Raw genomic sequence first — 15,965 nt, 5'->3', positions numbered from 1 at the left:
TGGCTGGTCATGGGGCAGACTTCAGCCGCTCTCCACACTCACAAAATAAATCAGAGGATCGAAAATCACAAATCTCCAACACCGGATTTCACCCAATCCCAGAGACCACCGGGGTCCCACCAACCATCACCGTGGTGCCCCCACCTCCACCCATCACACCACCAATGCCCCCAAATTACATCATCCTCATCCCCGTTGATTGCACCACAAACACCGGCCGGGGGGTCTCCCCCATGGTGGCACGCAGAGGGTTTTACCCCCCCGGTGTCACATGACATACCTGCGGAGAAGGTCGCCATCAGCAGTTAGTCGCAGAAGCTGAATTGTGTGCAATAGTCTGCAGGATATTGATTGCAGCGTGCGGGTGAGAGAAAGAGAGAGAGAGAGGGGTGAGGACCACGGGGCAAATCTACACAAATCACATGTTAGTTCCTTATTAGTGGGGTTCAGGCTGAGACCTCACCACCGGCAGCTCACCCGCAGCTCACCGGCAGCTCACGGGCAGCTCACCGGCAGCTCACGGGCAGCTCAGGCCTATTGCACGCGGTATGTTTAGAAATGTGGGCTTACACTGAATTCATAAAGATCATCCTACAGCTTATATCATCCTCATACCCCACACCACTTACCTTTCATCAGAATTGCCCCCTCAATATCCAGACCAATGAGAGCCTCAGCTGTGAGCTGGGAAATGAGGGAACGATTCTGATTGGATGAATGGAAGTCTCTTACACAGCGCCAACTACTGGCCATAAATAGGAAGGGTGATGAGACAAAGAGCTGCTAGGGGTGCAGATAAAATAATACTTACCCCACCAGAAAGGTACCCCCAGACTCCTCTCCTGTACATACTGCCCCTGTAATACCCCCCACACTCCTCTCCTGTACATACTGCCCCCCCCATCATACCCCTCTACTGTACATACTATTGTACTCCTATACCCCATCTGTCTATTGTACCCCTATACCCCATTTCTCCATTGTACTCCTATACCCCATCCGTCAATTGTACCCCTACAGACCATCCGTCCATTGTACCCCTATACCCCATCTCTCTATTGTACCCCTATACCTCATCTGTCCATTGTACCCCTATACCCCCTCTCTATTGTACCCCTATACCCCATCCATCCATTGTACCCCTTTACCCCATCCCTCTATTGTACCCCTATACCTCATCTGTCCATTGTATCCCTATACCCCATCCCTCTATTGTACCCCTATACCCCATCTCTCTATTGTACCCCTATACCCCATCTCTCTATTGTACCCCTTTACCCCATCCCTCTATTGTACCCCTATACCCCATCCGTCTATTGTACCCCTATACCCCATCCGTCTATTGTACCCCTATACCCCATCCGTCCATTGTACCCCTTTACCCCATCCCTCTATTGTACCCCTATACCTCATCTGTCCATTGTATCCCTATACCCCATCTCTCTATTGCTATTGTGCCTTAATACCCCCTCCATCTGTCTATTGTACCCTTATCCCCACCTCCCCATCACCCCCAATCCCATCATATTCCTCCTCTGTACCCCAACAGAAGTTATATTCCCCCAATTTTAGTTATCATTGTTTTCAATACACCCAAATGACATAAGTCCATACATACAGACAAGCCGATAGGTGAAACGCGTCGGGTATGAAATGTCCAGGAAACGGTTTCCTCATCCCAGTGACATCACCTCCCGATCTTATTTAATTGTTTCACTTTTTATTCTGAACAATGCCGTGTGCTTTATATGATGCTGAGTACAACTTCCCTTTATATGATGCAGAGTACAACTTCCCTAATACGGATTGGTTGGCCAGGAAACCCCAATCCTTTCTTTTCATGTATTCCCAGTGGTGGGGTAACTATGATGTGTCACCCCATTAGAGGATCGGCAGCCCCACCTTCCTATCGCCCCTTTAACATGATTTGTAATAAAGTTTCTCGGTGCGCAGTGCCCGGCCTCCAGTTCTTCTTTTCCTTCATTTTCCCTTTTCAGTAACTTTAAATTTCAGGATTTGGATTCAGCATTGGCGGGTATTTCCCCCTAAGCAGCCTAGGCCGGGGATGCTGCCATTGGTGAAGGTAATTGCCCCTGGAGGGGGTGGGCAGGATCCTCAGCTTCATATGGGTACAGCAGGGCCAAAGCCTTGGAAATGGAAGTGCTGGCAGGTCACTGAAGACACTGAATGTCTGGGGGGTCACATCTGCAATACAATCTCCTCCTCGCCCCCAGCAATGGTTCTGATTGTGAACAGCTCTGGCTATGATCATACATTCGCAGCACACTTGTGCACATGTGCAGACATCCGGGCATCGTGGACCAGCCAATGAAGATGAATCCATGATGGGGGGATGGGGGGGTCACATGACTGGGTGGTCCGGTACCTGAATATAATGTTGTGCAAACTTCACCAATACGGCAGCAGCCCTGGCAGACCGGCAATGGGCTTCAGTTTGGATTTTTGGGGTCTGGTGAGGGGGGGGGGGGGTACATTTCTGTCATTTCCCCAATTGTGTTACCCTGGATTGGGTGTGGACAGACAATTTGTTATTATTGGGTCACCACAATGTGGATTCTGCAGCACCAATGGTAAAAGTGAGTTCCATGTTGGGGTGCCATGTGGGTGCTATGAGGGTGCCATGCAGGTGCCATGCGGGTGCCATGTGGGTGCTATGTGGGTGCCCAATAAAAGGTTAATCCCGAAATGTCCTGGGAAGTCTCTGAATGGCAGCAGATTTGTATACAATCAGATTGTGTTAGCTGTTGGTGTCCCGGAGGGTAACAATTGGGGGTGCTGAGGGGTCACCGCCCCAGAATACCATGGTTTGGGGGGGCACCGATCAGCTTTGCCCCCGCATTTCCCAGTGAAACATTCACATTCCATTCTGTTCACAATTTCTCTTTTGGGCCTCTGCAGTCTTTATCAATAAATATTATTACCCCGGGGCCGGCCCCACCCCCTCCGCCAGGTATGAAGGGCCTCACCTTACATTCCATCAGCATTGGACTGACGCGTTTCTCTTTATTGTCTCCCCAGACACGACTTCCTGCAATTCTCCCGGGGGAGGTGGGATGGAGGGGTAGGGGAGGAGGTTGCACAGTTTGTACTGGGGGTAGAATGATTTCTAAGATTTGGCCATGGAGGGACTTTTGGGATGAAGAGTAACACAGACCATGGGGAATTGGGGTAAGTAGAGTATTACATGGGCCTAGGCAAAGGGCCAGGAAATGGAGGTGTATTTGGGCCGGGGTGGAAGGGGTAGGTTGGAGGATGGGGGAGGAGTGGGTGACATTGAGAATCTGGCAGCACTGAATGAGAAAAGTAAAACCAGTTTTTCAGTTGTTGACACGAAAATTGCAGCGTGATTATTATCCTGGGGGGCCCTACACATGGGGACCCCACCCTGTCCGGGTATGCAAGTAATCTGAGAAGTCGGGATTCCTAAAAAGTATTTCCTCACAGCTACAGCTAAAAACTAAACCTCCAATAGAAGCCACAGATGGGTCCAACCATAAAAAATACCCATTGGGGTAAAGGAAGTCCGGGACCTTTGGGGTAATTTGCAGTCTACCTACCGTCAGCATTCCTCAGGTAAGTAGCAGAGAATACACCGAGCACGATGATAAAACATGGGGGGCTGGGATTTGGGTTCCTCAGTGGATGCCATTCATGGATAATTTCGTCTGGTGAAGCTCATGAGGGGTGGGAATCAGAAGGGATATGGCCCCAAGAAGAAGAGGTAACTAGCTCAGGTACCCCCAGAAGGCTCGGGGAGGGCAATAAATAAGGACATGGAAGCTGGAGGACCTCTCTGAGGGGGCAGATGGGAAGTAAACAGCCCTGAAGCAACCTCTGATTTCATGAAGGAGCTGCTCCCGTGGTACTGAATGGCACCCAGCGTGGCACATTTCACCCAGCGCATGGTGCCAGTGCTCAGCAATAACCCCTTCCAAGGTAAAGCTGAAGGGGAAATAAAATATTCCAGAAAGGGCTCCTGGCACCATAAATTAGGTAGGTACCAGTGCTGACGGGTCCACTCATACCCAAGAGACCAATGAAAGTGGAGGCAATGCCAATGGTATGATCTCCATAGGTAATTGGCACCAGGGTCTGTATGAGGAGCCCAGTGTCTGCGGGTTACTTCCAGGGGCCCCCACTTCATTCAGTCTAGTGGGGTCAATGTGACACCCTTGGTCCTGTGTGGATAAATGGTGTGAATTATTTTGCGTCCCCCCTTCTTTCCATATTCTACAAACAGACCGGAAGGTTGTCCCCTGGAGGAATGGATTGAATTCAGATTTCTATTTCATCCTATTCAGAGGTTGGGAAGGATTTCTCTGCCAGAGGACAAACAAGGCCACTTACCGGCCCGGGTAATGGGACCAGCCATGGGAATCTGACCGCTGCCAGACGTCAAGGTGCCGGGTCATGAGGACAACAACCCCTCCGACCTTTGCAGAGCTGGGTCCCAGGTTCCAATCTCGACCAGGACTCCATCTGCATGGAGTTTGTAGGTTCTCCCCGTGTTTGTGTCGGTTTCCTCCCACATTCCTAAATCATGCAGTTAGGTTAATTGGCTTCCCTCCATCATTGACCCTAGACTGTGATAATGACATATGACTATGGTAGGGACATTAGATTGTGAGCTCCTGTGAGGGACAGCTAGTCACATGACTATGGACTTTGTACAGCGCTGTGTAATATGTCAGCACTATATAAATACTGTGTAATAATAATTACAAGGAAGCCGGAGGACTTTATAGGTCCACCCCGACAGCAGCCTCCCATGGACCGGTGGTACACAGATAATCTACATACATGGCATTTATTTTACATACCAGACTTTGCTATTCCTGCTCATCCAGTCTTCAGATTTAAACAGCATTTTACACCGCTACCCTGTGATTGGTCAGTGAATGAGAAGCAACAATTAAGATTTCAGGTTCAGTATCGGGTGGATCTATCCGGAGCAGCCAAGCAACACAAACCCAATCACCCCGGTACTGATTACCCAGAACTAAGCGGGGGCGGTAACGTGACCATCACCCTTCATAGGGGATATAGGGAGTGGAGCGTGATTGGTCATCATTGCCAGTGCTGTGATTGGGGGATTTTATGGCAGCGGGGTTAAAGCTCTGCACCAATCAGTGCACGTCCCCTAATAGTATTCCATTCAGCACGTTTTATCCTTCTGCTTCCTATGTTTTACCTCTGGACCAATCGCTGGTTTCAGAAGACATGACTGGGTATTTTTTTGGTCATCTATCAAAGTTTTTATTGGTTATAAGTGATCGACACATTTCTTTGTTCAACCTAATTATCATACAAATGAATGAAGAATTTCTATACAAGGATGGAAAACGTTCGTCTCACGGGAAATGTTGGGACGCAGCCACGCCCTTCCTTGTCCCCTCCCCCACATTAGAAGTGGCGATGTTGGGGCGCTGTACCCGCCACATCATTCTGGGCTTTATTTGCTCCCACATGGTACACGGTCATCGGAAACTCAATAAATATTTGTTTAAAAATAAGTTAATAAAAAAAAAAAAAAAGGAAAAGCCGGGCCCTGGGGCCCCTGAGGTGCGACCATCCAAAATGAGAAGAATCAATCCTAGCAAAGAAACCAATCTGGTGTTTAATAGTAGTAGTGCAGCTCACGTCAGTACAGGGACACGGTCAGTGGCGGAATGACATTAGATGGCGCAGAGCGGGTTAGGCTGCGGATTCTGCAACCATTGCGCTGAGATCGGTCAGAGTGGCGGCGGATGGCATGGAGAGAGAATGATGCCAGGTGACAAATATATCATCTACAGGTAAACATAGAGAGCTAGGAACGTCCTGACTGCCTCTGACCGCCACCGGCACATGAAGCTCGCCCGGGGGAAGGGAAGCTTATTCCGGGAAATGTCTCCGCTCCGACACAGAATTGGGGTTGTAGTGACGACACAAGTTCATTGCTACACATTTCCTGATGAGGCCGTACACCTCACCTTGCTCCCAGAATGGCTGCCAGCGCAAGAGATGCCATGGGTGGCATTGTAGTAGTCCGCTGTAAAAACACTGGCAGAGGCAGAAGATCCATCGCCCGTCATCATGGTGGGGGCATTCTGGGTGAGTGATGGCAGTGAAGAGTATGGCGGCTCCAGGGGTGCAGGGTGGCATCAATCACTGAATATAGAGTCCCGCTCTGTAAGGGGAGGGTTAGTGTCACCAGAGGGGGGCGCTGTTACACCAGAGGCTGGCAAAGTGTTCAATACCGCACAGCAAGAAGGAAATGACACAAACACACAAATCCCAACACAACATTGTGTTACACTGACACCAATCCCCTCACAACTCCATGACGCCCTGTAACCACCACCCTTCTACCACCGCAATGTACTCCCATACAACCCCTCCATTCAACAGCAACGGCCATGTATCCCCATGAACCCCCTCTGTCCCGCCCCAACAGCTGTGTATTCCCATGTGCCCCCCTCCGTCCCTTAGCAATTGCCGTGTATTCCAAGGTGCCCCCCTCCGTCTTGCAGTTAACCCTCTCTGTCCCACTGTGTATTCCTGCGCACCCCTCTCCATCCTGCCGTGTATTCCCGTGCGCCCCCACCCAACTCGCCACAACCCCCGTGTATACCCATGCACCCCCTCTATTGAAATGCAACCCCTGTGCATCCCTATGCGCCCCCTCTGTCTCACTGCAACCCCCGTGTATACCCATGCAGCCCCTCCATTGAACCGCAAACCGTGTAGCCCTGCGCGCCCCCTCCGTACTGCTGCAACCCCCATGCATTCCTGTACGCCCCCCTTCTATCCTTTAGCAACCGCCATGTATTCCCGTGTACCCCCCCTCCCTCCAGCCGTGTATTCCCCTGCACCCCCTCTGTCACGCTGCAACCTCCATGCATTCCCATACACCCCCCCCTCCATAGCACCGAATTCTCCTCATTCATCATGACATGAACACACAATGTGCCAGCCACCTCCTCACACACTATGACACCAGGAAACAAGCGCGCACTGTGCACTCCCCTCATAACCCCCTATTGCTCACAATGCCACTCACACACTGATAATACAAATTCCTCTCCATCACACATTTCTACCCCAGCACATCTACATGCCGCAGTTTTTCCCGCTGATCCCCTCCTCACCGCGGTTTTCTGCTTTGTATAGTTGGAGCCGTCACATTCACCCCTGGGATTGGATAAAACAAACATCAAACCTTCATCATCCCCAGCCCAATGTTATACAAAAATCCTACAGAACTTTGCCTAAACTACTGGTTGGGACCACAAAACACAACAGCAGATGGGCCCCTGGACTTGTGGATTCTCTGAAGGTCCCAGAATCGGCTCCTTTCCTTCCTTACACTGCCGGTGGACATATCGGCTCCCTCATGGCCGCTCATGGCGATGGTGACATATCTTGTACAATACATATTATCAACTACTAAAAATCACTTTAGGGGTCTGTTTATACAGCAGTGAATCTGACATTCACTTGGTGGAGAATGTTTCAGGTCCATGTGTGGCAATGGCAGTAGTTGATTCTCCACCAGGGAATGTTTTAGTGAATGTCAGATTGACTGCTTTATTAACAGACCCTGCAGAGTACCCAAAGAGTTTTGCCAGTTTTATCGCAGTCCTCGCTGGTATTTGGGGGAGCCGGGGGGGGGGTGTAGAAGGGGGAGAGCCGATTTAGGAAGCTTGCTGAGAATTTCCAAGTAGGGAGGCCGATTGAAAGAGAAATGGGAACAGCAGAAACAAAATTCCATATAAAACCTGGGCCTGGCTGTGATAAAGATCACGTCATACATGTGCACACACTGGCATACCAGTGCCAGGCTCCAGCATGTGCCACACGTGAAGTTCCAGCCTCCAGCATGCGGGCACAGTGCCTGTCCACATTGCCAGCCTCTCTCAGTGCCCGCCCCCATGGAGCAGCAGTAGTTTTCCACAATAGCTTAAATCACAAAAAAACAGAGCAGACGGCAGAAGTGCAATGAATTCCTCTAACACAGAACATAGACAGCAGGCAGCGTCTGTGCAAACACCAAATAATCGTCCATTTACTGTACACAGAGCAGCAGGCGAGCGGACGGCCCGAGACAATGTCAGTCTATAGGGGACCGCATTCCCTAGCGCGCAGGCTGACAAGGGGGCCCCCCCAGTGGTTGGAAGGCCGGGTCCCCGGATAACAGAGGAGATGGAGTGTTTGTAGTATGTGCAGTATCACGCTCCTCTCTCCTCCGCTTGATGTCACTGGTGAATCTCGTTCTCGATGAGACTGTCCTCACAAGACTGGAACTCGGCATCCTGCATGTTGTCTGCATTGATGAGCTCCTCGTCCTGGGAGCCGTGCTCCTCGCTGTCCCCTGCCGGCTCGCTGTCTGCTGAGGAGTCTTGGAGGACCTGAGCGATGTATTTCTAGAAGAAGAAAGGGACATGGTCAGGGTGAGATAACATTTCCCAGTCGAGGAGTCCCAATCCTCACCCCCCGCCTCTGAGATACACATGGAACAGCTATGGAGGAAATCCCTCCGCAGAGAACCCCAGTGCTGACATCTGGAGCTTCATCACTGCCAGGTAATAAAATTTCTGGTATGAAAAAGAAAATTTGTCTTTATATTAACAACAGAATTAGAAAAGGAAACTGCATTGATCTGTTTTTCTTCTGTAGATATCGCAGCAATAAATGTATTAGCTAAAATCTTTCTAAATAACAATGTAAGCTCTTCGGGGCAGGGTCCTCTCCTCCTCCGCCTGTCTGTTATTTGCAAGCCCTATCCAATGTACAGCGCTGCGTAATATGTTGGCGCTATATAAATCCTGTCTAATAATAAGTAGTGTGATATCACATGATCAGCAGACATTGGCACACTTTATGTACACTGTGCACGCTGTGTAAACTGAAAAGACGCGCCAGGGATGCCAAAGGGTAAACAATGGGGCACTGAGAGGCAGCCAATTACAGGAAGAGGGGGATGAGGAACTCCGGTGTGAAAGCTGCATTAGACTGCTGGGGCTATGAGACGCTGGAAGAGGAATTGTCCTTCAGTAAAACAAAAGCAGCAGCAGTGGGTGAGAGGTGTGGAGGACAGACAAGCGACTTACCGCTGACTTCTGGGCAGATGAGGAGTTGGATGATGGGCGGCCATTTTGTGTCCCGTCTACAGCATTCACCTCCGTGTGATCAATCTGAAAGGGGAAATAGAGATCAATAAGAGGCGCATTCAGTGCAGGTCCCGTGACTTAGCAGACAGAGCACAGTCAGGGACATTGATTCCTTAGCATCAGACAAAAGCCATAAAGGAAGTTATCAGTATGGACTCAGACTGTTCTTTAGCCTTGCCTAGACAGGGTGCTGTACATAACCTCCTGAGGACCTCACCTTGTCACATTACTCTTCTCATGACCGCACAGCTGAGATGCAAGGAGTGAGCCGACCCTTAGAATGAGTTATACAAATATTAAAATTCATTAACTAGCGAGTGTCAGTAGTGAAGTTTGATTACGCTCACATATGGTGTTGACCCTCCATGATTCCAATTAATATAAGTGGCTGGATGTCCTCCAACCAGGAAATGGGGCAAGCTCCACCTGATTTGCTGCAGCTTCTGAGGTACATTATGAGAAGCTCCCAGTGTGCAGTGAAATCAGAGAAAGAGATTTCAGTCCGACAGAAGAGCCGGTAGAATTGTGCAAGATGAAAGGGAGAGTGGAGGGCAGAATAGAAGGCCAAGCCAAAATTAATGAATGGAGGGCTAGACTTCAGATCTGGGGGTCACTGTACAGATATAAGGGGCAGAGAATAAAGCTCACCCGGTAATTGTGGGCACTCAGGTACTTGAAATGGCCAAAGCAGACGTGGGACAGGCAGATAACGATGGTGATTACCAGGACCACGAAGGTGAACATAGAGGTGGGAGCCAGGAAACCTGTAGAAAAGACAAATGTAAAGCAGCAGAAAAACAATTCTGAGTCAGGACAAACACACAAAAAATGTCATCACGGTGCAGAGCAACCAAAGCTAAGAATATAGAAATGTCAGCTGGAATCCGACGGAAACAGACAGTCAGGTGAACAGATTGTATGTCCATCAAGCGGGACCCTCAGATGCCCCAAAACTAAGCAATCACCCCTCCCCTCAGAGGACAATGCAGCTTCTATGGCCACAGAACATGCAATATAATCAGTTCTTGCCCTTCCAGATGCAAACCAACCATGGGGTGACTTCCGTCCTCAGTAAGAATGAATCTGCTGGGGGCTGCTCAGATGTGATTATATATATATATATATATATATATATATATAAAGGGGCAATAAGATTTGTGGCTGTATGTTACGGTTACCTACCACCACAACCTGCCCTTCCAGTGCTACACAGCCCTCTATTCCCATTAACAAGGAGCCCACCTAGCACTGTGTCAGCCAATCAGAGGCTGTGTAATGTTGAGGGGGAGGGTGGGCTTGTATATAAAAGGTAACATACATGAAATGATCCTTTAACAGAAAGTTGTATGTATGATGATTGGGGGTATTTACAGATCACAGACACTCGGCACTCACCGGTCCTCACGGTGGAGAAGAAGAACAGCCAGAAGAGGCAGAGGATTGGGGCTGCCACTACCTGGCTCACCGCCGCCGAGTGGATCTTCTTGTCAAGCTTGGCGGGTAGGTAGGCATAGTAGAGGTTGTAACGATCCACCAGGTGCTTGAGCAGCATGTACATCAGGCCTGTGATTGGTCAGAACACAGAATTTAGGGGTAATAAAGGTTTTTATCTTTTTATTAGTAACCACATGAATGCGATGAATGATTTGGGTTATTGGGGTATAAATATGTTCCTCGTTGAAGAGGAGAATAATCAGCTGGGTCGCTCAGAGATTTCTAAAATCTGTGTTAGTGAATGGTAAAGTCAATGTGAACCAATCAAAGTTATTGTGTCAATAAACCCTCAGCAATATAATGAGGCCGAGGCCTAATATACATAAACAGATCCACTAGAATAATGTAACTGATATTCTAAGCAGTAATCAGATAAGAGAAGCAAAACATGGCATAAACATGAGTGATGTTCTGCCCACCAAATAGTTTTTCTTGGATAGAATAGGATCAGAATTGGAATCAGAAACCCCAAATCATTCAATTGCATTTGGCCAGTAGTTGATTTCCCTTCAGAGCCAATCATATATTGGCAGACCAAGGCAGATGTGTCTCGGCTTTGCCATTTTTTGCTACGTCAGAGGAACAGGTAGTCAGATTTTTGCTGCCGACCCTCTATAACAAGGCCAAGTGACGTCAATCGGCCCTGTGAACAGAACAGGGTCAGAAGTGTGACACCCTTATTGATCATGAAACATATTGATCCCAACTCTATCCCTGTGCACATAGTAGTGTCAGGGTTACTCACCAAATGGGACAATGATGGGACAAGTTATGCTGTAGGTCATCACCACTGTAAAAATACACATCATCCATGCGTATGCTGCACCAAACTGGAACTCATAGGCCTGATGCTGCAGAACAGAGAAACAGAGATGAAAGATCACAGAGATCACCATGAACTAATAAACTAAAAGATTTACACATTGGATAGCCCAGGGTATTCAGGGAATGCTCAGCGCTGAGACTTCTGTATTTGGTTTCACCTCTCCATTAATGTGAAGCCCCAACCCCCTATGGCCATAAATATTGAGCCCTCTCTACTCTTCTGGGATGGCTTTCCACAAGATTCTGGGTTATGTTTGTGGGATTTGCCCCTATTGGTGGTGTCAGGTGCTGATGGTGGGGATTTGCCCCTATTGGTGAGGTCAGGTGCTGATGGTGGGAATTTGCCCCCATTTGTGAGGTCAGGTACTGATGGTGGATGAGAAGACCCGGCTCACCATTCCAATTCACCTCAAAGGTGTTCAGTAGGGTGAGGTCAGGGCTCTGAGCAGGACACTCGAGTTCCTCCACACCAAACTGGTGACCCCATGTCTTTATGGAGGGGGCTTTGTACCCTGGGGCACAGTCATGGGGGGGACAGAAAAGGGTCTTCACCAAATTGTAACCACAAGGCTGGAGGAGCACAATAGTCTATATTGTCTTTGTATGATAGGGGATTACCAGGACCCTTCTTAGGGACACCTGAACTCATGGGAGGGAGTTTTTATATGTTTGGCCATAAGGGTGTAAATGTTTTTAACTATATATATATATAAAAAAGAAAAAAAAGAGATCTTATATGCAGTATATCTTCCTAATAGACAGAGATGGGGTGTCAGTAAGAGTAAATGTTATGGAATAAACTGAGGCCATCCAGGTAATGGGCAGCCTGTTATTGGTTATTGATAAAGTTGTACCCCCAAAAGATATTCATACCCGCTTGACGCTTTTGCGCTCTGCGGCAGATCGAGCCAGACAGAGCCGGATCATGTACATGAGCAGACCAGGGATACGCAGCAGGTCCATGGCGTTACCAATAAAGGCGGAGGCAATGACATAATTGACGAAGAACGCGCCATTGTCTGGAAGGAACACACACCTGAGGGACACAAAGATCCAACACAGTTCCACAAAATATATAAAAATGATAAAAATACAAAATCTAGAAATGTTCAGTTTAATTTTTACACAAAGTATTTCTAGAGATTTATATATCCAAACAGAGCGGGATTCTTCTGAATTCTTCTAACTCCTCTATATAATACACTGCTTTGGTATGGACAATATAACCATGGACGACTTGTATAATAATTCAATAACTTAGCAATAATAATTATACACGGAGCCTGAAAATATAACAAAGAGCATTTTAAATAAAATAATAAAAATAGGATTCTGAGCCAATGGTTTTGTTTTCTCTCTGGTACAGGAAATAAATGGCAGCTTTCACAATGCTGAGAGTTCTACTTACTCAAACCTGACCGTAGCCTGTTCCAGAAACTTCTTGTCGAAGAGCCATCGGAAGAAGAGGTCCAGACTGGTGGACAGAAGATATTGGTGAGTAGAAGTGGGTGAGGGGTAACTTACATATGGGTTTTACATACAGATCATCTCACCTGCTCAGGCCCAGAGATGGCAGCAGCAGCACCATGAAGATCAGGAAGGTGTAGCACTTGTGCATGGTGGTGCGATTCTCCCCTGACCTGGAATCAGACAGCAATAATGAGACTGAATATTAAAGGTCCCTGAAGGTTCCAATCTGTCAGTGTGAATGAGACCTCTACAGCCAATTTAAGGGAACCTGTCAAGGGGATACCATGGCTCACTAACATGGCCTGCGCTTTCTGCAAATAGGACTTTGATTTTATTTCTAGTATTTAATTCCGCTTTGATTTCCACACAATAAAATGTAACGCTCCAAGCATGCTTCAGGTATCACTGGGCCCTTAACATGGGTATGTTTACAAGCACAAACCGGATTCTAGGACATTTACTGTGAATGAATCAGTATTTTGATATTGATAATAATTTAAGCTACTTTATTGTTAAGGTGACACATAGGGGCTGATATACCAACAGATCAGCGATAAGAACCGGACAGAATTGTACAGCAGCCACCAATCACATTCTTTCTGGCATTAGAATAAAAAGAGAATTCAGCTTTCTGATTGGTGGTTGATGGGCAGGACTGGATACTAATGTCAATGTATATAAGTATAGCTAGAAGGTAAATATTTTCTCACATTTTGAGCACAGTAATAATGGTTACAAGGGGCAGTTTGTGTACAATGAGGAGAGACAAGTGGTAATAATGTCACAGTGATACATCGAGCCCTGTTTCAGTCTTGTGCTCTGCCGAGTCATTATCTGGCTGTATTGTTAACATGGAGTGCCAAGTCCCTAATAGCAGGAAATACGACATGGGAAGGGTACCTGGTCCAGTGCGCCTCGAAGAATGCCGAGTAATAGACAATGGTTGGCAGCAGAGCGGAGAATGCCCACAGTAACAGAGTGGGGAAGAACTGGGTGATAATTGGGTTCTGTGTGTACAAACATACAACAAACATGTCAGTCAATCAGAACACATCTGAGGGTTTCCAGTCCAATCATCACTAACACAAAACCCCACTGAGCTCACCTATGGCAGTCCATATGGAATAACCAAATCAGATGTGTGAAAGTCTACAGAGTGTGAGGGTCACTCCATCCTCTAGTTTCCTCCTCCAACCCAAATACCTATTGGTACGTTAACTGGCTTACCCCCAAATTGGCCTTAATCTATAATCATAGTAGGGGCATTAGTAAGGTGTTTTGACTGTCAGTTTCATGACAACGGATTCTGTAGTGCTATGTAATATGACGGCTCTCTGGGCCCTGCTGCACCTCCTTCATTTTAAATTTCTCTGGCTGGGGACAGTTACTCTATAGGTACCTGTAGGAATATGTCACGTTCTTCTAGACTTTGGAAAGAAATAGGGTGAGCCCATTCCCCCAAACTCACATTTAGATACTCCACAGGTTTAGTGACATTAAACTTGTCCATGGTGGTGATGATGATGGCCGGCGTGGTGAGGAAGAAGAGAAGGAGGAAGAGAATTACATTGATGATCAGACAGCGGATCCACCAGATGAAGCCACGGATAGACAGGTGCTCCCTAGGGGTGACAAGAAAACATTATGAGTATCATTCACCCACAGCCAAAATACCCTGATTAATGCCCACTCAGAGACACCCTGCTTATCATAACTATTTCCTCCCCCCCGGGACACCCTGCCTAATAGGACCATTGCCCACCCAGACACACAAACAGCTATGTCACATTTACCTCTGCTCTCTTTTTTCACACCTCAGGAATGATCGACCCCCCCTCCCTTTTCTTAGAGCCACCAGGAATGACCACTGCTCTGTATCACTAAAGGAAATTCCTCTTACCAGTAGATATTCTGGGGGTCCGGAGCGTAGCTAACAGTCCAGTTGTGGAGGTGGAGAGCTTCACTGCAGGTTGAGCTTTTGGGCTCCCCACGGCAGCTGCAGCCATGACATTTACACGCATTGAAATCTTTCAAAATCCTGCAGAGAAAAGAAAAATGACAAATGCTAAAGCTGCAGGTATAAAATAGAGTGTAGGGATTATGCTGCAATGTCTGTGATTATTGGATAGCAACAAACAAAATATGAAATGAACTTCTACTGTCAAGAGGGACCCAAAACCATAAAGGTGACAAGTTTCAACATTCTATCATTAGGACTCATTGAGGATTATTCCTAGGACCCCAGGGCCCTAAAATGAGCCAATAGGAGGTAGGTGCTCCAATGTCTCACTCCCTGGAGGCAGGACCTCACACCAGGAGGAGGAGTCAGGACACAATCAAAGGGTTTTAATTAAGTACAAGTCCAGGGGTAAATGCTCAGATGTTATCACAAGGAGCTGACATGACTGTCATACAAGTCCCGAACATTACGGCATTTATAGAAGACTTACATGGCAGTGGTGGCTTCATTCTGAAAGGTGACAAACGCCATTCCAAGTGGTTTCTCGTTGACCTTTTCCTTCTCCTTCTTGTAGTCTTCTTTCAGACGTTGCTCAAGCCGTGTGTAATACTCAATGGCCTCCACCTGCAGGGAAAGGGAAGGAGATCAATATTACATCAAAGCAGCATAAACAAACACTGATATACGACACATGCTCAGGTTTGGGATAATCGGAAGTTCCTACAATCAATCTCACCAATGCTGCTTCCCCATGTTAGAAAACTACGAATAAAGAGAAGCGGAATCTCACCAACAGAGAGGCGGAATAACTAACCCATCCTCCTACCTGCTCACAGCCTTTTATCACACAGCAGCACAAATGTCCGCATGGCTTTGGGTTGATGAAAGATGTAATGTTCTCTTTGTTCTTCAAGTGGGTAAAATAAACACGACCACGCTCAGCTTTTTTCCTAAACAGAACAGAGAGAAGAAACATGAGATGTACAGAGAACACCAAGCCAGCCCCATCAGTCTCTGCACCAAAAGAGCTTACACTCTAATGT

At 47.5% G+C, this 15,965-nt stretch overlaps 1 protein-coding gene across 1 annotated transcript in view; it reads right to left on the bottom strand.

Moving 5' to 3' along the window:
* Positions 1-8,040: 8,040 nt before the first annotated feature.
* The window catches only part of TMEM63B (transmembrane protein 63B), a gene marked incomplete in the record, with an annotated part of 21,036 nt that continues 13,111 nt past the window's right edge, over positions 8,041-15,965 (bottom strand). Inside the window, 13 exon segments of the mRNA XM_072410041.1 lie at positions 8,041-8,426; positions 9,114-9,197; positions 9,822-9,937; positions 10,569-10,736; positions 11,413-11,518; positions 12,366-12,528; positions 12,901-12,966; positions 13,046-13,132; positions 13,863-13,969; positions 14,431-14,584; positions 14,863-15,000; positions 15,413-15,546; positions 15,749-15,872. Of these exon segments, the coding sequence (XP_072266142.1) occupies positions 8,259-8,426; positions 9,114-9,197; positions 9,822-9,937; positions 10,569-10,736; positions 11,413-11,518; positions 12,366-12,528; positions 12,901-12,966; positions 13,046-13,132; positions 13,863-13,969; positions 14,431-14,584; positions 14,863-15,000; positions 15,413-15,546; positions 15,749-15,872 (1,615 nt within the window).

This window comes from Pyxicephalus adspersus, chromosome 4 (genome assembly GCF_032062135.1).
Source record: "Pyxicephalus adspersus chromosome 4, UCB_Pads_2.0, whole genome shotgun sequence".
NCBI classification, from domain to species: Eukaryota; Metazoa; Chordata; class Amphibia; order Anura; family Pyxicephalidae; genus Pyxicephalus; species Pyxicephalus adspersus.
The sequence above is the reverse complement of the archived record's forward strand: the minus strand, read 5'-3'. Positions and strand labels throughout refer to the sequence as shown.